Source organism: Sinohyriopsis cumingii, chromosome 2, assembly GCF_028554795.1.
Source record: "Sinohyriopsis cumingii isolate HCF-2022 chromosome 2, ASM2855479v2, whole genome shotgun sequence".
Classification (NCBI taxonomy): domain Eukaryota; kingdom Metazoa; phylum Mollusca; class Bivalvia; order Unionida; family Unionidae; genus Sinohyriopsis; species Sinohyriopsis cumingii.
In genome coordinates, this window is record NC_142962.1 from 151,885,750 (window position 1) to 151,908,935 (window position 23,186).

At 34.5% G+C, this 23,186-nt stretch overlaps 1 protein-coding gene across 1 annotated transcript in view; it reads left to right on the forward strand.

Annotated features, from left to right (window-relative positions):
* LOC149806093 (delphilin-like) overlaps positions 1 to 16,436 on the forward strand; it is a 147,312-nt gene extending 130,876 nt beyond the window's left edge. Inside the window, exons 25-28 of the mRNA XM_089950970.1 lie at positions 1,112 to 1,294; positions 1,705 to 1,785; positions 2,019 to 2,183; positions 13,007 to 16,436. Coding sequence (XP_089807096.1) covers positions 1,112 to 1,294; positions 1,705 to 1,785; positions 2,019 to 2,183; positions 13,007 to 13,045 — 468 coding nt within the window. The 3' untranslated portion in view covers positions 13,046 to 16,436. The remainder of the gene's footprint in view (positions 1 to 1,111; positions 1,295 to 1,704; positions 1,786 to 2,018; positions 2,184 to 13,006) is intronic.
* The last annotated feature ends 6,750 nt before the right edge of the window (positions 16,437 to 23,186 follow it).

The following is a 23,186-nucleotide window of genomic DNA, read 5'->3' on the forward strand; positions in this document are numbered from 1 at the left end:
CCATTTCAAGTAAGTTTTTGGCTATTGTTCCAACGTGAAAATCCTGGAAACATGTGCTGGATTTTTTTTTATTGGAGATCTGGAATAATAGATTAAACTTTAAAGAAGCAAATCCTAAATTGTTGGGATTTCATATTATAGAAAAAACATTGATGAGTACTTACACCTGTTTAACAAGGTTAATAAAGCAGCATTTCCAATAAAGGAAAAACAGTTTTTAACTACTACAATGAGAATGCTTTTATTTTAAAGAATTTTATGCGCTAATTAGCATAATCAGTGGATGATTTGCTTGTAAGCAATGTAATTCAAAGTACAATCATTTTGATGGTTCAAAGTGTCAGTTGTTAACATGTTAACCCCTGGAGGTTTTTGTTGTTTTTGTCTGAAATTTGAGTAGGAAACCCATTTTGAAAGCTATTTCTAAATACATCCCAAAACACTAACTTCCAGGTGATCTTCCAATAACATACTGCCTAGTTGTGTTTTCATTGGCTATTTGGCTCGCACATGAGCAGAAGGGTAAAAGTGGGATTTTTTATTATTTTTTATTTTTAACAGACCCGTTATTTTCGTATCAAGACCACTCTTTATTCCAAATGCCCATCTTATCCTACTTTTTGCAAAGGTTCATCTGTCTGTTTGCAGTTCATACCAGTCTGCCTTAGATCTGAAACCAAAAAGTATAAAATCCAGACACAAAATCGGATTCCAACCACGGGCAAATTTTGAGTAGAAAAAAATTGGGTCCAAACAATTAGGTTTTTCCCTCTGTATTTTGTAGTGCAACTAGATATTCCAGATTATTTGGTATCATTGTAGAGCTACATCTGTCTACCTTTCTATAATACCACCGACTTTAGTGTATCATGATGACCATGATGCTACAGAGCTCGGCAGTAGGCTACAACCTCCTGCCACATTAACTCGTCACCAGGGGCTAATGTGTTAATACGTTAGCAGATAAATGAGTAAAGGATAGCAGCAGCAACAATTTTAAGAAGTATGCAGACATTTTTTCCTTTTTTATAACATCTGTGATAGTGTTGTTAATAAGTGAGAAATACATTTCCACAGAATCCTTGTTGTATTGTTTTCTAATACTCGTCAGCTTGAAGTCACCAAAACCAGTGACCACAAGTCAACTTTCCTTCACGTATTGGCTGAGGCTGTCAGCAAGAAGTTCCCTGAAGTACTGTCAGTTGGAGAACAGCTGACTACTGTTCCAGAGGCAGCAAAAGTTTCAAACATTACACTTAACCAGGAACTGCAAGAACTCAGGAAAGTTCTACAGGTAAAAAATATACCATAATTGATAAAACTAATTTTTTTGTTTTAGCTATGTGACAGAATAGGTGGCACCCTTGCCATGAATACCACTCATGCCATTAGGTCCTGCACCGTGTTGGGGCCTTGCGGTTAATAATTTTATTGGGAACACATTTTATTCAACGTTTAATTTCCAGCACTTGTAACTCAGTAAACCTTTACCCAGTTTTTGATGATGCAATGGACACAAGAATTATAATTAGGATACATTTGGGTTTTTAAGAAGAAATTATTCACTTACATTACCATAACCTGTTCACTTCATGCTTACTCTGTAACATCATCACACACTGACCTTATGGATTTTACAATCGTTCTACTACTCATTCATTTCTTGCAACAGTATTTCTTGTATTTTTAAATTTTATATTGCAGGACATATCAGATACCCAATCCAAGTTTGGCTCCCAGAAAAGAAGCATTGGCATTGATGACAGATTTCAAGATATCATGGGAGTATCCTTTATTGATGATTGGATAATATTATAGATATCTTCTTTTATACTTTTGTTTTACTATCAGCAAATAAATGTGTGAATGGGATTTAGTGTTTTGCACATTCCATATTTTATTTAAAAGTTTTTACCTCTAATAAATGTTACTGAAATAAATTTAAAAAATTGACAGTTTAGGTCTTTTGGGGTTTTAAACATTTTATAAGTGTATATTTCCTTGACTTTGTCTCCTAGCATTTTATTTCCCAGGCATCCGATGAAATTCAGAGTTTGTTACGTCTGCAGGCTGGTACCATGCAAGAATTCCACAATACAGTTCAGTATTTTGGTGAAGACCCCAAAACAATTAGCACCATTGAACTCTTTGGAGTGTTTTCTGAGTTTATCATCAAATTTGAGGTAAATTTTATTATGGACAAGTTAATAGAGATAAAATTCACTTAGTCAAGATCTGACTCTTTACACCTTTGCAAATGTGATATCTCATACTTAACCCATAACCTCATAGAGTGAATGGCTTTGTAGGCAGTTGATATGCATGGACCAAAGTTACACAGTACAGTGTGCTATAAATAGAACACCAGTTATCATTTTGACTCCATACACCTAGGCCTGCCAGTTAACCCATTACCTGATGCAAGCACTTTTGATGCCTCTACTCCATTCGCATGGAAGCACCTTTTGACACCTGCTGTAAACATCAGCCATTTTAAGTGCGGTTTTTGTAGTACCACCTTCAGGGAAAACCCTCTATTAAATACTACATTTATTTTTGCGAATGGCAATTATGTCAGATCACGTGGTCACTGTTTATGCAGTGGCCGATATCTGCTATTTAAAGTAAATGGGTCGTAATCTCCACTCTCCAAAATGGCGGTCGCAGATTTCATTCAGTGCTTATGAAGTTTTCATGATTAGAATCACAACTATGAAAGCTTCAATAACTTAGATAAAGACTCTGATATTGATGTAGGTAGCAACTAGTTTTTATAAATTATCAAATTCAGATGACTTAGTGATGTAGAAGCGGACAAAAAACTTGTAACTTTCAAGCATGAGAAATGGCAGCGATGTTTGGTCACGCGGCTTCACTGACTAGATGGTGAACGAGTTCTCTCAAGATTTTAATGCACAAAAAAAAATTCTTTTGTGAAAAATAATTACACAGCTATAACAATCGGACTTTACTCTTAAATTTTTCCACACATAATAGATGTGTACCATTGATGTAAAATGGTTCAAATTGCTGTTAACCCTTTACCTCATAAAGCATAGTTACAGAGTGCAGCACGCTATAAATAGAACACCTGTTACCTAGTCAACCTCATACATATAGGCCTGCCTGTGAACTGTTAAGCAGTGTAGTGTATGTTACGTTTAACAGCAATTTTAACCATTTTACATTTTTGGTACACATCTATTATATGTGGAAAAATGTAAGAGTAAAGTCCGATTGTTATAGCTGTGTAATTATTTATCACTGAAGAATTTTTTATGTTTTAAAATCTTGAGAGAACTCGTTGACCATCATATCAGTGAGGCAGCATGACCAACCGTAGCTGCCATTTCTCATACTCGAAATTTACAAGTTTTTCGTCTGTGTTTGCATCACTAAGTCATCTGAATTTGATAATTTATAAAAACTAATTGCTGCCTACATCAATATCAGAGCCTTTACCTAGGTTATCGAATCTTTCATAGTTGTGATTCTAATCATGAAAACTTCATAAGTACTGAATGAAATCTGCGACCGCCATTTTGGAGAGTGGAGATTACGACCCATTTACTTTAAATAGCAGATATCGGCCACTGCATAAACAGTGACCATGTGATCTGACATAATTGCCATTCGCAAAAATGAATGTAGTATCTAATAGAGGGTTTTCCCCGAAGGTGGCACTACGAAAACTGGCTTAAAATGGCTGATGTTTACAGCTGACGTCAAAAGGCGCTTCCATGCGACTTGAGTAGAGGCATCAAAAGGCGCTTCCATGCGAATGGTATAAAGGCGTCCAAAGACGCTTGCATGAGGTTTAGCGTTAAACGTAACATACACTACATTGCTGAACAGTTAACAGGCAAGCCTATGCATATGGAGTCGAATAGGTAACAGGTGTTCTATTTATAGTGCACTGCACTGGGTAACTTTGCTCTATGAGGTAAAGGGATAACTGTTACAGCAGTGTAGTATATGTTACATTCAACATCAATTATAACCATTTTACATTTTTGGTACATACCTATTATGTACAGAAAGATTTAAGAGTAAAATCTGATCACTATACTTGTATAATTATTTTTCACTTAAGAATTTTTTATGTGCTTTAAAATCTTGAGAGAACTCATTCCCCATCAAGCCAGTGAAGCCATGTGACCAACCATAGCTACCATTTTTCATACTCGAAATTTACCAGTTCTTCGCCTACATCTACATCACTAAATCACCTGAATTTGATAAATTATAAAACCTCATTGATTCAACATCAGAGCCTTTATCTATGTTATTGAAGCTTTAGTAGTCATGATTCTAATCGTACAAACTCCAGAAAGTACTGAATGAAATCTGCAACCTCCATTTAGGAGAGTGAAAAGTCCAAGTTGGTTACTTTAAATAGCAGATTATGACTTGAGCTTAAACAGGGATCACATGATCTGACATAATGGTCATTCACATAAATAAATATAGTATAAAATAGGGGTTTTCCCCCAAGGTGGCGCTACAAACACCAGCTCAAAATGGCTGATGTTTACAGTGGGCGTCCAAACACGCTTCCATGAGAATGGTATAAAGGTGTCAAAACTCGTTTCCATGCGAATCAGGTAGAGGCATCCAAAGGCGTTTTGATGAGGTAAATGGTTAAAATGTGAATGCATCTTTTTAAGTTGCACATCACCAAATTAAAAGTAGGTCACATTGATTTACTTTTCATGAATTAGTAACTTTCTGCATAAATTAACTTTCTCACAAATCTATTGCACTTTATAGCTTTGTTACGTACTATATAGGCAAATTGACTCACATCTTCAACTTTACATTTTGATGCACTCTACACTCATGTGTGAAATGCAGGTCACTGTGTTCTACTTTTCTTTAGTTAGTATTTGGTAAGTCCATTGTAAGCTTAACATGCAGCCTTTATAAGACCCACTTTAAATCAAACTGTAACTTTGTATCAAGGTAAATGGAAAATACTGAAGTAATGGCCAGATAAATACAACTGGCACATATCCACTTCCACCTTGTATTTTTTCTAAGATCAGTTACATTACAAAGCTAACAATACCCACACACCTAGCCCTTATAAACATATATTATAACCAAGCTGGAATTTACAATGAACACTAGTTGATGAGGGACTCTGTTTAAAGGAACAGATTTTTCGTATTTGTGCCCTGCCGATAAACAGTTATTAAACAATAAATTAAATGGAATAGATTTGAAATATGCATGATTGTCCCTATCTGTATGGAGAAGGGTCCATATAGTGTACAGGTAATTTTATCTTGCTAGCCATAATAGCTCAGAATAAAGAGCACATTTATGGTCTGCACCTGTAGGGTTTTACCTTGATGTAAAAATAACTAATTTAAAAAGACAGGCACTGTCTGTATGATTTATACAGAATGCAGGATAATGGTAATTTTATTTTACTAAACTGTGCTCAGAATAAAGAGCACATTTATGGTCTGAACATGTATGTTATTACCTTGATGTAAAAATGACTGTGAATTTGAAATTAGAGGCATTAAACCTTTACACACGTTTCTTTAAGTTTATTTCAAGGACATCATTTTTTAAGAAAGAAAAGATTCTCAGGGGCCTTTAGTATTCTCACAAGTTTTCAATTCTTACAGTCATTAGATGTCATTTAACACTTTATTATAAAACATATATTTATTAATGAAGTGTAGTGTGAAAATTTACTAATTGAAGACAGTAATATAAAAATTTACTAATTGAAGACAATAATGTGAAAATTTACTAATTGAAGACAGTAATGTGAAAATTTACTAATTGAAGACAGTAATGTGAAAATTTACTAATTGAAGACAGTTTTGACCAAAAAATATTGATATTCTGACTTAATTGTAATATTTGTACGCATCCAGGATTAGCTGACATTCAGGTCCCTAACTGCCTTCGGCTGTTTGTTCGTTAGCCGAGTATAAAGACTTTGTTATGGATGTCGGCATATTTCAACGAATAAGGCAGTAATTGTTAATAATATATTGTGTAAAATTTCATTGACATCTGTGTTTGGAAATAAAAGGTGTGAGTCACTAGTGATTAACCACCAGGATTTCATTTAAAGCACGATAGATGAACCAAAAATGTAACACCCACATTCGGTGTTTATGATATGCTGTTTATGTGGTAATTAGCAAGTCACTAATACATAATACTGCTTGGCCAACAATTCAATGGATACAAGTAAATGTTCTCAGTCTCAAAAGTTGGCTTGTCAAATATTTGGATGCATTGTTTGTGAACTCAATATGACTAATGATAATTGTGAAGTGCATTGATAAAATCACAAGTTTTCACAATTTTAACAGTCATTAGATGCCCTTTAACACTTTATTATAAAACATGTATCTGTGAATGAAGCATATTGTAAACAGCATTGACCCACATGTATCATCATATAATGATCCAGCAGATCAGGGTTTACATTTTTTAATTGAAATGTTGGAGTTCTTAATTCATCTAAAAATATATATATTTACATGCCTAATAGTCCAAGAAATTTACAATCACCACATAATCACTACATAACATAGAATGGTGTGGATTTTATTGTGTTGCACTATATAATGTATAGAATGGTATGCATTTTATTGCATTACTGTACAAAATATAAAGGTTGGTGTGCAAATTTATTGTATTACTGTACAAAATTTATAGATTGGTGTGCATTTTATTGCATTATTCCACAAAGTCATAGCTGCCAAGTGTCCCATTTTTACCGTATTTGTCCTGTATTTTGGACCTGAATACAAATGTACATTTTTCTTGTTAAAGTTCCATTTTTATTTTTTTTTTTAAATTTAGACATTTCATTGCAATTTTCTGTCTAGAAAGAGAACATGGCTCCATTCATAGAATAAATGTATTGCCATGTATATAGGGATATAGAGTTTTAAAATATGATTGGTTCATTCAAATCGAGGCTACCATGTCAGTCTTGAACCACCATATTGTATTGCACAAAGCAGTTGCTGCAACAGGATCTTATTACCAAGAAAATTAAGAGTATCTGTCAATTTATAAGGGGGGTGTACATTGTTACAGGTTGGACCCCCCCTTTCTCTAGCCCTCTATTCATTGATGATGCTCTTAAATTTCTTGGTAACCAGCCCCTGTGGTTGCTGCTTATATCACTGTATCTCATCTTCATAATATTCAACTTCTAGTCACAGGGTCTCACATCGTTACTTACAATTTAACTATGAGTTTTACATGTTATAACAATACAAGGGAGGACACTTCTCTCCCTTCTCGTGTGTCCTATTTTAGAATCCTCACTGATATTTCAAGCTACATTTTGTGTAGCACAGTAAATTTGGAACCTATATTGAACTTAGGCATTTGACTTTGTGTGCCTATTCAAAGATTGACTTAATATCACATCTATAAAGAATGCCAGACCATTCTCCCCTGCTATCACTTGACATGGCCATGATTGCAGTCACTTAATATGCAAGTGCAACTCGCTGCATGTTATACTGTCCTCTCATTGGCCAAAGTAAAATGATGCACTGCATCTGTTTATAACTAAATACTTTCAGTTGGCCAATGAGAAGGCAGTATTCCAGTCAGTGTGTTGCACATGCATAGTAAGCAGGCACAATCCTGGCCATGTCGAGCAGTAGCGTGGGAGAACCTTGATGTAATTCGATTGGAAGTTTGTTTTACTAAATGTCTTCTAGAAATGATCCTTCCACTTTAAGTTGCTAGTGTTGCTGGTGATTTATTCTGCACATTTTTTCCAGACAGTAAAATCACAGAGGATTACTCATGTGCAAGAACAAAAACACTTAAGTAAAAAAAAACCTGCAGAGAATTCAGATCATTAGTGAAAGCTGGTACAAAGGAATCAATAATGATTGAAAACACAAGGTGTGACAAAAGCTCCTATAAACAGCCAGCTTGTGAATGTGTTGCACTCTTGCACCTTTGGAATGGGTACCCAAATGGGACAGTTGCAAGTTCAGAAGGTGCAAGAGTGCTACACATGCATCTTTGACATTAAATAATTAAATTACTGTCCTGCTTTACTGATGGTTGTAGATGTTGTAGATAGTTACATATGCATTTTATTGCATTACTGTACAAAATGTATAGGTTGGTATGCATTTTATTGCATTACTGCACAAAATGAATAGGTTGGTATGCATTGTATTGCATTATTGTACAAAATGAATAGGTTGATATGCATTTTATTGCATTACTGTGCAAAATAAATAGGTTGGTATGCATTTTATTGCATTACTGTACAAAATGTATAGGTTGGTATGCATTTTATTGCATTACTGTACAAAATGAATAGGTTGGTATGCATTGTATTGCATTATTGTACAAAATGAATAGGTTGATATGCATTTTATTGCATTATTGTACAAAATGAATAGGTTGGTATGCATTATATTGCATTATTGTACAAAATGAATAGGTTGGTATACATTTTATTGCATTATTGTACAAAATGAATAGGTTGGTATGCATTGTATTGCATTATTGTACAAAATGAATAGGTTGGTATGCATTGTATTGCATTATTGTACAAAATGAATAGGTTGATATGCATTTTATTGCATTACTGCACAAAATGAATAGGTTGGTATGCATTTTATTGCATTACTGTATAAAATGTATAGGTTGGTATGCATTTTATTGCATTACTGTATAAAATGTATAGGTTGGTATGCATTGTATTGCATTATTGTACAAAATGTATAGGTTGGTATGCATTGTATTGCATTACTGCACAAAATGAATAGGTTGGTATGCATTTTATTGCATTCCTGTACAAAATGTATAGGTTGGTATGCATTTTATTGCATTACTGTACAAAATAAATAGGTTGGTATGCATTTTATTGCATTACTGTACAAAATGTATAGGTTGGTATGCATTTTATTGCATTACTGCACAAAATGAATAGGTTGGTATGCATTTTATTGCATTCCTGTACAAAATGTATAGGTTGGTATGCATTTTATTGCATTACTGTACAAAATAAATAGGTTGGTATGCATTTTATTGCATTACTGTACAAAATGAATAGGTTGGTATGCATTTTATTGCATTACTGTACAAAATGAATAGGTTGGTATACATTTTATTGCATTACTGTATAAAATGTATAGGTTGGTATGCATTTTATTGCATTCCTGTACAAAATAAATAGGTTGGTATGCATTTTATTGCATTATTGTACAAAATGAATAGGTTGGTATCCATTTTATTGCATTACTATACAAAATGTATAGGTTGGTATGCATTCTATTGCATTACTGTACAAAATGAATAGGTTGGTGTGTATTGTATTATTCTTACCTATCCACCAGTTAGTCATTTCATATAACAATACAGGTAAAAGTATATCACTAATTGTTCATTAAAAAAATAGCTGAAAGAATATTTAACAGTTCAGTAAATTTGCACAGGTTGAAGATCATAGACTACATGTCAAATACTGTTCCTCCTTCCACAAATTACACAAAGAAAATGGTATTTTGGTGAGCAAATGTTTGCAGTATGACAAAAGTTATTGAGGTCACATCCATTTTCAACAATGCAAAGCATGCACAGCCAATTTATGACAAGTTGTAAATTGCCTAAAATTTCAAAAGGTCTCATTTAGTTTTTCTTTGATTTTCTTCTCTTTTACATTATTCTGGTTATTACAATTTGTTGGAGTTTTTCATAATTCTTGTCATTTTTTATCCAATTTCATCTAGAGTATATAGCACAATACACCCAGGTAAAAAGTGGTATCATTTGAAAGATATAATGATCAGAGCTTGTCAAGTAAGTGTTGATTTAACTACAGCATACTACCTTAGTAAGTGAACAGTGTGGATCCTGATCTACTATGTATGTAGACCCTGATCTACTAGTGTATGTGGACCCTGATATGCTAGTTTATGTGGACCCTGATATACTAGTGTATGTTGAACCCTGATATACTAGTTTATATGGACCCAATACTAGTTTATGTTTACCCTGATATAATAATTTATGTGGATCCTGATATACTAGTTAATGTGGACCCTATACTAGTTTATGTTTACCCTGATATAATAGTTTATGTGGACCCTGCTATACTAGTTTATTTGGACCCTGATATACTAGTTTATATAGACCATGATATACTAGTGTATGTGGGCCCTGATTAGCTAGTTTATGTTTCACCCTGACCTACTAGTTTTTGTGGACCCTTATCTACTGGTTTATTTGGACCCTGATATACTAGTTTATGTGGACCCTGATCTACTAGTGTTTGTGGACCCTGATATACTAGTTTATGTGGACACTGATCTACTAGTTTATGTGGACCCTGATCTAGTGTATGTGGACCTGATATACTAGTTTATGTGGACCCTGATCTACTAGTTTATATGGACCCTGATATACAAGTTTATGTGGACCCTGATCTACTGGTGTTTGTGGACCCTGATCTATTAGTGTTTGTGGACCCTGATCTACTGGTTTATGTTGGACCCTGATATACTAGTTTATGTGGATCCTTATCTACTAGTGTATGTGGACTCTGATCTGCTAGTTAATGTTGGATTCTGATATGTTAGTTTATGTGGACCCTGATATACTAGTGTATGTGGACCCTGATATACTAGTGTATGTGGACCCTGATATACTAGTTTATGTTGGACCCTGATATACTAGTTGTTGTGGATCCTTATCTACTAGTGTATGTGGATTCTGATATGCTAGTTTATGTGGACCCTGATATACTAGTGTATGTGGACCCTGATATACTAGTGTATGTGGACCCTGATATACTAGTTTATGTTGGACCCTGATATACTAGTTTTTGCGGATCCTTATCTACTAGTGTATGTGGACTCTGATCTGCTAGTTAATGTTGGATTCTGATATGCTAGTTTATGTGGACCCTGATATACTAGTGTATGTTGAACCCTGATATACTAGTTTATGTGGACCCTATACTAGTTTATGTTTACCCTGATATAATAGTTTATGTGGACCCTGATATACAAGTTTATGTGGACCCTGATATACTAGTGTATGTGGACCCTGATCTACTAGTGTTTGTGGACCCTGATCTACTGGTTTATGTTGAACCCTGATATACTAATTTATGTGCTGGAAAATCTTGGTCTTCACTGTTGGCATGTATTTGACACAACTAGGCACAGTATTTTCATCTTATGGTACAGCGGGTTTTGAAATTTAAAAGATAGTTTACTCCAAGTTTGAATTGAGCACCTGAATTATTATTATCAAGTTAAATTCAGGTCAGGAGCTGAAAGTATGTATTTTGAAATTTGTTCAGAGCCCCATTTCACAAAGTCATGGACACCATATGGTTACTATGTCTGTCCAACTATTCCTCCAGCTGGTGGGCTTTCCAGGTGTCAACAGTTTTGATCTATAATCTTTCTGTAATTTAATTGGATTCAGCCAAATTTATTATGCAGCTCTGCAATGATAAGACCTCAAAAGACAAAAATTTTCAACCTTCTCTGTCAACATTGGTTGACCTGGCCAAAAGACCATGTGAGTTTACAGCATCACCGTGTTCATTAGCTGTCCCTCATTGTTTCCCTGTTTACTCTCTGACAGTCATTTTTCTTTATCCAACTTTTGTTCAAACTTTTAATATATTTTGATATAGTTTTATATCATCAGTATCACTGGTGATTTCAAATACGAGCAAGATATGCACATATTAATGAGGTGATCTTGCATTGAGATGCCTTACATTTTAAATTCATGTATTGAATTTTATTGTAAGAAATCAAGTACCTGTTATAAACAGGAAGTTGAAAAAAATGAATACCAGTAAATACTCCATGATTGTGCAGTCATTATATAGCTGTAGTATATATATATATATATATATATATATATATATATATATATATATATATATATATATATATATATATATATTATTGTAGACTTTGTAAATTAGGAATCAGGACTTCTGAAGAATTGTGCTTAACTTCCAAAACACTGTCAGGTGATGTTCATGGGAATTTGTAAAATCATGAAATTTCAGTTTCAATTAAGAAAAAGAAAAAAGGGCATGTAGCTTTATATATTAACAAGACCTTACATGAGCTTTAATTCCAGCTTTTAAAGCATCATTTACAGAAATTAAGGTCCCTGATTGGCCATCTTAGTAACTTTGTTTCAAAAGCATTACTTTACATTAATTATGTTACATTAATTTATGGTCGGATTTCAACCAAATGTACCATGCAGCTTTGTATTGATAAGGCCCTGAATGAGTTTGATTTAAAACATTCCACAACATCATACAGAAGAATTATGGCCCCTAGTGGTTCATCCTTCATACTTGGGTTTCTTCAGCACAACTTTACTTAGAAATGTTCATCATATTTTGTCATATATAATATGCCTTTATATTAATGAGATCTTGAATGAGTTGGATTTCCTGAATGCTCATTCTTTTACATTTAGTTTCCAAACCCAACTTGCTCTGTTTAAAACTCTAAAGCAAAATGTAGTGACTGGGGCACTTTGTGATGCATCTGTTGCTAACAGTTACTGTTCTTGTTGGAAAAGTGAGGGTAGGAACTACTTTAAATGTGTTATGGTGATCTCGACATTTATAAGTTGAAAAAAAATCCTTCATATACATTTGTTGCCATTCATTGATAGGAGAATATCATTTGTATCAATTACTGTGACCTTTGCTTTTCCAGCGAAAAAAAATTTAACATGCATATCTACTCTTTCATGGAATTATTCGGTTGCAGTCATGAGAAGAGGAAGAATGATGATGATATTGACGAGATGATGACATTGACAGTGAGATGATGATGATTTTGACAATGAAATGATGATGATAATGACAATGAGATGATGATGATGATGATGATGTTGACAATTATGGGGATATTGGTTGTTTTGTATGAGATTAGGCTTGATTTCAATTATTTCCTAATTACTAACATTCCAGCCTTTGACATTTTTTATCTTGCAGAAGGCTCACAGACACAACATGATGTACAGACGCCATTGAGAACCAGATTGAGTTTCAGACTTATCCAGATTCATTTAACTTGGAAATAGTGCAGCAGACCTTTAAAGGGGAGTGTTGATGACTGAACGTGCAACATGTCAAAATTTTATGTAAAGGTCTCAACAGAAGAAACAACAGTGGTTTATTGAAACTTGTTTACTCACATCCCATGTCCAGAAAGTTTGAGCAACTGAACATCATAATAAAAATTTTGGGCCCACTGCACTTTGGCTTTTCTGAAGTTCAGCTGTGAATTAATTTATTTTTTGAATTTTCATGATTTTTCCCCAAAACGATATATGGTTGTCCCTACTGTAACTTGTGGATTGGGAAATTGATTCTGTTATGTTTGGTCCAAATTAAAAATCATGCCAATCTGGCATACAATATGTCCACCACAGTTGTCCAGTAGAGCATCTGTCTATTTGATGGACGTTTGTTAATTTGGGGTTTGCAGCCGCCATCAAGTTTAATTTCAGAAAGTTGAACTGCTGCAGGCTGTACATATTTTTGTTAATAATAATAATAATACATGTAATAATAATAATAATACATGTAATAATAATGACTTTATTTAAAGAGGGTAACACAATTAGCTAAGAACTAATCTACCTTGAGGCCCTCATACAAAGGAATTTATTTATTTTAGCTGCATCTCTGAAGCCACTGGATATATTGGGTTTGGAGAAGGAAATAGAGTGGGCATTTCTAATCTCAACTGGAATACTATTCCAGAGTAGAGTTCCAGAGTATTGGAAACTTTTTTTTAAATAACTCCTTATTTGGTTTGGGAATTTTATGCTGTTTGGTAGACATGGATTGCAGGTGGGGAGTATTGTCATGTAGCCTATACTGGATTAGTGACTATAAATATTCAGGAGCACTATTACTGGATATCCTGTACATTAATTTGGCTTTTCTCAAACTGATTCGGTCTTTAATAGGTAATATTTTTAACTTACCAGCTTAATTTTTCTTGCTTTCTTTCTGGACTGATATTAGCCCTAATGTGCCAGCTTTGCTATGTTTTTATCATTTGAATTACCCCATAATGTATGACAGTAGTCAAAATAGGGTTGTATGTAACTGTTATAAAATAGTTTTCTGTGCCTTCAGGGAGAAAATGTCTTATTCTACTGAGAAGCCATAAACTTGAATTGACTATTTCACTGATATGTTTGATATGTTCAGTCCATGATAGGTTATTATCTACCAAAACACCAAGTAGTCTATCATGACAGACCATTTGCAAATTTTTCTCCTTCCATGTCAGATATAGTTCATCACTATCAAGATTTGTCCTTTTTTTGCTGTGTTGAGATAAGTAATATTTTTGTTTTACCAGTATTTACCACCATGCCATTGCATGTGCACCAGTTTTCCAGTTTGTTTAGGGCATTCTGTAAAGAAATTTCGAGTTCTTGCTTTGTGTTTTGGATGTCTGACAACATTGTGTCATCTACATAGAGATCTGTAGATGGTATTGAGTCACTTAGTAAAAGTGGTAGGTCAATAATAAATAAAATAAATACTAATGGACATAGAACTGAGCCTTATGGTTCTCCATATCTAATTGTTCCAGGTTCAGACAGAACATTATTTATGTAAACATGTTGTGTTCTCTCACTTAAGTATGAAGTAAACCATCTAATTGTTCTTTCATTGCATTGGTAGATTTTCAGTTTCTTCAAAAGGATTTCATGATTCACCATGTCAAAAGCTTTCCTGAAATCTACAAATACAGTTCCTATTATTCTACCTTGGTCAAGTGCTTGAAGCCATTTATCAGTTAGGGAGATCAAGGCAGTCTCACAGGAATGTTTCTGTCTAAAGCCTGATTGATTAGGGTGTGACAGCAAGTGTTTGGTTAAATATGAGATGAATGAGTCATGGACATGTTTTTCAATCAATTTTGACAAGTTTGTGAACAGGAGTTACTTTTGCAGTTTTCCATATTTTGGGGACAGATGAGGTTGCAATACTTAAACTGATTATGAATGTTATGCGTTGAATTGGTCTCGTGTTTTCATAGCATCTAGGATTTCAGTAGTAAGCCAATTAGGTTGAATTTCAGTCTTTACTCGATGTACTTTCAGTGGTGCATGCATAGAGACTACACCCACAAATAAGTCAGTCCACACCCTCAGAGCTTCATCTATGTCATCCAAATTCTGGATCATATTCCATGGAACTTTATATAAAGAGGTTTTAGTTATTCTATAATTTTTCTTTACATAGGCTTTACGTCAGAACTGAGTAGGTTATATGAGTAATTATTTCTGTTCGAGTCAGTGGCGTTTTGAATTATAGAAGTATTGATGTAATTCAATAATATTGGAAAATAAACATATTACAGTTTTTATTTATCTGTGCTTTAGACTAATTAATATACATTTAAGCCAAAGGAATTAATTCCTGTGTTTCTTGGTGTAATGTCTTTATGACATGAATAACTTTTAATATTCATTATTTAATGGCAGATTTTTTTCATATATAAATCTTTAGATCCATTATAAATACTGGTTCATTTTTATTGATTTTTTGTTGTTGTTGAAAATATTTGTCTTTCATTTTTGTGGCACAGGTATTTTTCAGCCTTAATTATAGTTGATGCTTTACTTTTATTTCTTTTTAAGCATTTTTTATTTCTGTTGACTGTTTAATGTTTTACATTCACTTACATGATACATGGATATTTACACTGTATTTTACAATTGTTTTTTGTCTCCAACAGCTGATAATTTTACCATTTACATTGTGATTACACTCAATTCGGAAATTAAGTTTGATAGTAAAGAATTGGACATATTTTGATATGGCAGTGCAAAGCACGTTCTGAAATAGAGGGTACACAGCAAACACACAATAATACATTTATTTGTGATTTTTTTTCTTCAGAAAATTATATTCTAGTGAGGATTCTTCTTGTAACCATTGACAACACAAAAATCCTATTAAAAAGTGAAGATGTCTTAGGGATTTGCTTTCCATAAGTGCATTGGTAGGGACAAAAATGATCTCATTTTGTATTTAGTCATCAATTTAGCAATGATGCTATTCAGACTTCTAGTAAGATTCATTCATGTACCCTAATTGTATTTCATGCATCTACAATTGCAGTTCAAATACTGAGGCAAGTTAGCTGAAAGCAATACTTAATATCCATTGTTTTCACATGACATTACAAAACGTGTGTACTTCCATATCTGCCATTTTGATTCCCTAGCCACACAAAGTGGCATCTAACAACATTGTTCTGCCCAGATAAGGTAGTCTCATTTTGTGCAGAAGGATATCCTAATGCAACTCATTCTGTTGTGCATTTCAGCCACACAGAACCAACTTCATCATATTTCCCCTTTTTTCTTCAAATAAAATATTGAAATGTCAACTATCTTTGTTATCATTTCAAAGACAAATAGATCCATTAATAAAGAGATTCATAAACAATTGGATACACAAACAAGTAGAAACATGAAATGATTTTCAATTTTCATGGGCTGAAAACAATCATTTGGTTACCATTCAAGTTAAAAAGCCAGTCGTTAATATATAATTTCATATTTCTAAAAGCATTTCAAGAATACTTAGTTTCAACATTTCACATAAAGTCATGTTCTGTTAAGTTAGCATTTCATTTTAATATCTGAAGATGAAATATCTTTGAACAGTTCTTGCTTTCATTCAGTATCATCCTATGTCTGTCATCTCCACCATCTCCACCACAAATACAATATTTGACCCTACTGATTAAAATTGCTTTGTCGGTTGTCTTTGGCACAAGTACTTGTTTTCATGAAAAGTATTTGTCCGTAAAAGTTCTGGCATAATAAACATGATATGAAATTTTAATTCGATAACTAATATTGCTTCCCGAAAATCATTGTCCAGAAATACTCAAGATGACAGTCCTAGAGACATCATACAAAGTATTTGTTTAAATTGTATTATTGTCTCTTTGTCAAAAATAACTGAATAGCTATTTGACAGCAATATGCATGATTGCAGTTCAGCTTCTCTATTCCATCTTTTGATGTAAGCCAAGGAACTTCCAGTGTTCTTTTGTCGTTCATGCTAAAGGGACACTTAATTTCAAGTAAAAGCTATGTATCATTTTGATGAAGTAAATATCCTTATCAACAGTAAAATCAGATTTTTATCTTGAATATACATGGACTGATATTGACAAAGGTTGGTTGGAAATCAAAATGGCGGTGCAAGGTCCACATGCATTGCATTGTGGGTATTTCCATACACAATTGTGACATCTTTGAAAACAACCCATAGTATTCACACAGCTACAGTGGCAGCCAAAACACTATGAGGCAAGTGAACTGAAAGCAATACTATATACAGTAGCCACTTGTTATGACAAATTATATTGGGTGTGCTATATATTTACTGTAATTAATTTTTTATTAAAACTAAGTATTTTTTCCATATCTACTTGTATATATTAGTTTTGGGTGGGGATATTAGTTTTGGGGTGGGGATATTAGTTTTGGGTGGGGATATTAGTTTTGGGGTGGGGTTATTTGTACTATCATGTTTAATCTAGCATAAGGCTTAGTTAATAATGCCCTAGCAAATCAGAATTTACACAGTTCTACTTATACAAGGAAACCCTGCTATACCATTAATCATTACATAAAGAACCAATACATTGTACTAATGCCAGTAAAGTGTCTTTCATTAAATTAATTACATTGATTTACTGGATTAAAATCAAAGGGTGAGTCACTCATGAGTATCTGGCGTGAGTAACACAATACAACAAAGTCATTTAAAGCACTACTGATTAATCAAATTAGCTTTGTTTTGTGTGACGTGTGTTGATTGGCCATTAATTAGGTCACTAAGCCCAATATACTGTACAGTAGTAATAGAATGAGTTTTATTTATGTCTTCTGGTAGAAGTGATACAGGATGTAAATAACCATGTGGACAGGGACAGAATCAAACATTCAGTATGCCAGGAAGGCATGAATGGCCCAATAAAGATAGACTGATCACTAAGCATGTGTCCAGTTTTATTTAGAATAGAAAGTACATGTCTGTCCAAAATACTCGTAAACTTGTCTGTGTTCATAAATGTTGTTGGTTTAATGCTATTTTTGAGAACATGATAGGCTTTACAATGTGACCAATATATGTGTGCAGGTAGAACCCAGGAGAAACCACCAAACCTCAGGAGCCTGCTGGCAAGCTTTCTTACATAGCTTTCTTCCATACCCATGTTTGCCCATACCAGAGACTCAAAAAGACAAAGGTGAGATGTCATTGATCTGTATCTGTCAAGGCAAGCACCTTAGACTATTCAGCCACCTGAATAAAATATAAATACACTGCAATGTCAAGGCAAGCACCTTAGAACATTCAGCCACCTGAATAAAAACTAAAAACACTGCAATGTCCAGGCAAGCACCTTAGACTATTCAGCCACCTGAATAAAAACTAAAAACACTGCAATGTCAAAGCAAGCACCTTAGACCATTCAGCCACCTGAATAAAAACTAAAAACACTGGAATGTCAAGGCAAGCACCTTAGACCATTCAGCCACCTGAATAAAATATAAATACACTGCAATGTCAAGGCAAGCACCTTAGACCATTCAGCCACCTGAATAAAATATAAATACACTGCAATGTCAAGGCAAGCACCTTAGACCATTCAGCCACCTGAATAAAATATAAATACACTGCAATGTCAAGGCAAGCACCTTAGACCATTCAGCCACCTGAATAAAATATAAATACACTGCAATGTCAAGGCAAGCACCTTAGACCATTCAGCCACCTGAATAAAATAAAAATACACTGCAATGTCAAGGCAAGCACCTTAGACCATTCAGCCACCTGAATAAAATATAAATACACTGCAATGTCAAGGCAAGCACCTTAGACCATTCAGCCACCCAAATAAAAACTAAAAATACTGCAATGTCAAGGCAAGCACCTTAGACCATTCAGCCACCTGAATAAAATATAAATACACTGCAATGTCAAGACAAACACCTTAGACCATTCAGCCACCCGAATAAAAACTAAAAACACTGCAATGTCAAGGCTCGACCATTCAGCCACCTGAATAAAATGTAAATACACTTCACTGCAATGTCAAGGCAAGCACCTTATAAACCATTCAGCCACCTGAATAAAATGTAAATACACTGCAATGTCAAGGCAATCACCTTAGACCATTCAGCCTTCAGCCAATGTGGGCATGTGAGAAAGCCTGCCAGTAGCTTCTCGTGGGTCGGTGGTTCTTTCCGGGGTTTTCCGGGTTCTTCCTCCACCATTAATACTGGCCGCCATGTATAGCCTATCGTGCTGAAAAATGGCGTTAAATCCCACAACAACAACAACAAAGACCATTCAGCCACCTGAATAAAATATAAATACACTGCAATGTCAAGGCAATCACCTTAGACCATTCAGCCACCTGAATAAAAAATGAAGACACTGGAATATCAAGGCAAGCACCTTAGACCATTCAGCCACCTGAATAAAAAATAAATACACTGGAATGTCAAGGCAAGCACCATAGACCATTCAGTCACCTGAATAAAAAATGAATACACTGCAATGTTAAGCTATGGGATATGCTCAGCCCTGCAATGGAACTATTTGGTGCATGTACCTAAGTTGATTGAGTAAGCATTGTAAGGCTGTGTTTTATCTTGGATTTAACAACTTTGCACAAGGCATTGAAGACAAAGACCAACTCTGTATATGAGGCATTGAAGACAAACAACAACTTTACACAAGGCATTGAGGACAAAGACAAACTCTGCACAGAAGGCATTGAAGACAAACAACAACTGTACACAAGGCATTAAAGACAAAGACAACAACTTTACTCAAGTCTTTAAGGACAAAACACAACAACTGTACACAATACAAGGCTTTAAATGGGTTGTTCACATATGACATCACACAATTTTTGCCATTTTTGCACAAGGCATTACAAAGACAAACTATGTTTATGAAGCATTGAAGACAAACAACTGTACACAAGGCATTAAAGACAAAGACAACAACTTTACACAAGTCTTTATGGACAAAACACAACAACTTTACACAATACAAGGCTTGAAGGGGTTGTCCACATATGATGTCACACAATGTTTGCCATCCCCACCCCAATCACACTTTGTCACAAAAACCCAGACCTTCCTAGGTGACATCACAAATCTCTTACCCCCCCCCCCCCTTTTCCCACAATTTTTGTAATACTGATAAGTAAATGTAATGTAAATCAGTTAACTATTCAGACAAAACAAAAACTTTTATGTAAAACAGCGTTTAATTAATCAGGCTTTTACAAGGACTGCTTGGCTATTTAAAAGTTTATAAAATTATTTTTAAAACTTTAATTAATTTTAATCAAAAAACAAAATCAAATGTAAATTAAACACATCAATCACTTCATTTCTTACTAACATTAAAGTTTCATCAAATCCACAAAAATTCTAAGGGTTTAAAATCTGAAGTATTTGTAAATAAAGAACTTCTCTTCATAGTTATCACTGTCCCAAGGCAAAGTAAGATGCTCCTCCATAGAATGAACAAGAAATCCGTTTGTTTCTAGATAAACATCATTTATTGGAAGGGATATTTGCCTCCAAATCAAGCTCCTCCTTGCCAATCCAATCCACACTTTCTCCATTCTCCACATTTGTTAGTATGGCCATTATTTTGTGTTGACTTCTAGCAGTGACTCACATTGGTGTGATGCGCTTCAATGGAACTGCTATTTATTTGTGAACTGAGATCTAATAAACTGAGTGACTGCATAGCATGACCAGAGAGCTGAAGTACGCGTGGCATATCCTGCGAATTCCCTCATTTAGCACATGTTGAAGTGAAGGGCAATAAAGATTATAAGGAAGTGTCCGAAATGTGTTTGCTGACCCTGGTAGAATATCTTTCGTTTTGATACTTTGAGTTGCAAATAAGGATGGAAATTTAAAGGCTCCATCTGTTGCTTGATCTGGAACTTTAAGCCCTTCACATGTTTGAACAAAGAGTAAAGGAGGAGGAAGAAATCTGTGTTTTATCATGCTGAAGCATGCGCTTTGTTCTTTCAAACAGCACATGTTGTTGTCACATTTCACAATCTGAAGCAAGTATTGGCTTGAGTGGACATGTGTCACACCAGTTTTGATCTCTACACAATATATCCTGTTCCATGAGCTTTGAATTTAATGGATTCATATACTCAGCAATGATTGGATAATTGTCCACAGTCAACTGTGACCATATTTCAGCCAATGTTTTTCCAGCAAATTGAAAGTTTTTCTTCTGTAGCTCAATTTCAATTGTCTTACCTCGTTCATCTAAATGGCTGCCATAGTTGCCATGAGGTAGTATTAATCCACTCTATTCCCTGCTCAGTGGTACCATCTTTCTCTCCACTCTGTTAAAAACACTTTGTCCCAGAGCATTTATTGCAACGAAGACAGAGTGAAGATCATGTTTCAAGAAATGTTGGATGGCAACCTTAATGACTATTTGATACCGTGGGTTTTCATCCGGCCCACCATCAACAGTAAACAGGAGAATCAACTTGACCAATTTATCTAAACCAGTCCTGGTTATAGTATCGAACTCTGTCAGACAAGTCAAATCCATGGCTGGGTGCTGGTGATGCAGAATGTTTCCAGATCAGATGGCTATAAACGCTGGGCCGGAGAAGCCAACAGCATCTCTGTTTCCAAGACCATTTAGATGGATCTCAATGCCGGCATATACTGAGGGTATAAGCTTGTGCCAAGCAACAAATACCCAGTCATGGTCAGGAAGGCTTACTTTATACTCAACATGCATTAGCAGTAGGCTCTGCTTATTGGCAGCAACCAGACCAATTGGGACACGACATTTATTGTCCTGGCTGACAAATCAAACCTCATACGGTCCAAGCATGGAAAACAATTCTTCCAAATGCATTATTGTAATTGTGCAAAACTGGCCATCAATATGTTTAGTGTGATAATCATTTTGCACTCTAATTAACTTTTCTGGGACAGTGGTTACATGACACTTACCTTCTGATGACGAACTATGCTTCGAAAGTAGAGGAAGGTAGACTCCACTTCAACTTATATTGAAGCCAACTTTTGTTAAATGCTCTGTTAATTGATCTAAGGTTTCTGTAGACTTCAAACTGTCTTTTTTCATGAGAAGCTGAACCATCCATTGCGATATCTAGTATAGTTTGCAAAAGCAATCGTTGTTCCTCATTGATTTTTGGTTGACCACATATGGCCCTGATATTTAGTTTTGTGCACAGTTCAGGATTGTCTTCCAATAAAGCATTCAGTTCTGATTTTTTTCAAATTCCTTGCTTTCTGGTATCTTCTTTGATCATCACTTTAGTTTCTTTTCCAACTCAGTTTTTCTTTTTTGTTTATCTTCTAAGTCCTGCTCATTTGAAAGTAGTCCTTGTTTCTGCTGATTATACAAACCAATGAAGTCAGAATTTATGACATCAACTAGGGACTTCTAATATAACTGAACAGTAACATTTCTCAGAGTAGCCAAATGGCTTGTAGAAGGCAATGTTTCAGAAGTAATGATATTCAAGACATTAGCTGGTTGTTCATTGGACTCTAAATTATCCTGAGTAGAAACTTTTTTGAAACTGATGGTGCTTGTTTTGTCCAAAAGTTAAGAAGTGATCCTTTTTTTGTAATGGAAATTGCCTCGAGCTTTTTGCAACATATGGTTATCTTTTTCAGCCAGATCTGTGAAATTCTTGATGCTATTCCACTTTATAAGTTCATCTTGGCACATCTTTTTAGTTATTTTAGGATATGCTATCACATAAGACTGATATAATTTATTTTTATCCATTGATATGGTCTGATGAAAAGTCATGAAAATTAAAACTAATGTAACGCTGGACACCTTACATTGTATGGTTTCAATAGCATAAATGTTACTAGTGCCGCACACTGGCTCAATCCTCAAAGTTCTTATCTCCCCTCATCCTGTCTTTTTTAGACTGCTTTTTTTTAAAGTCATCAAGCTTCAAAGACTCTTTGTACTAGTAGGATCATTTATAATCTAGCACTGGTGTCAACAAAATGTTTTCAATAAAAAGAAAGAAAAAACCTAACATTTGATATATTTATTCCCT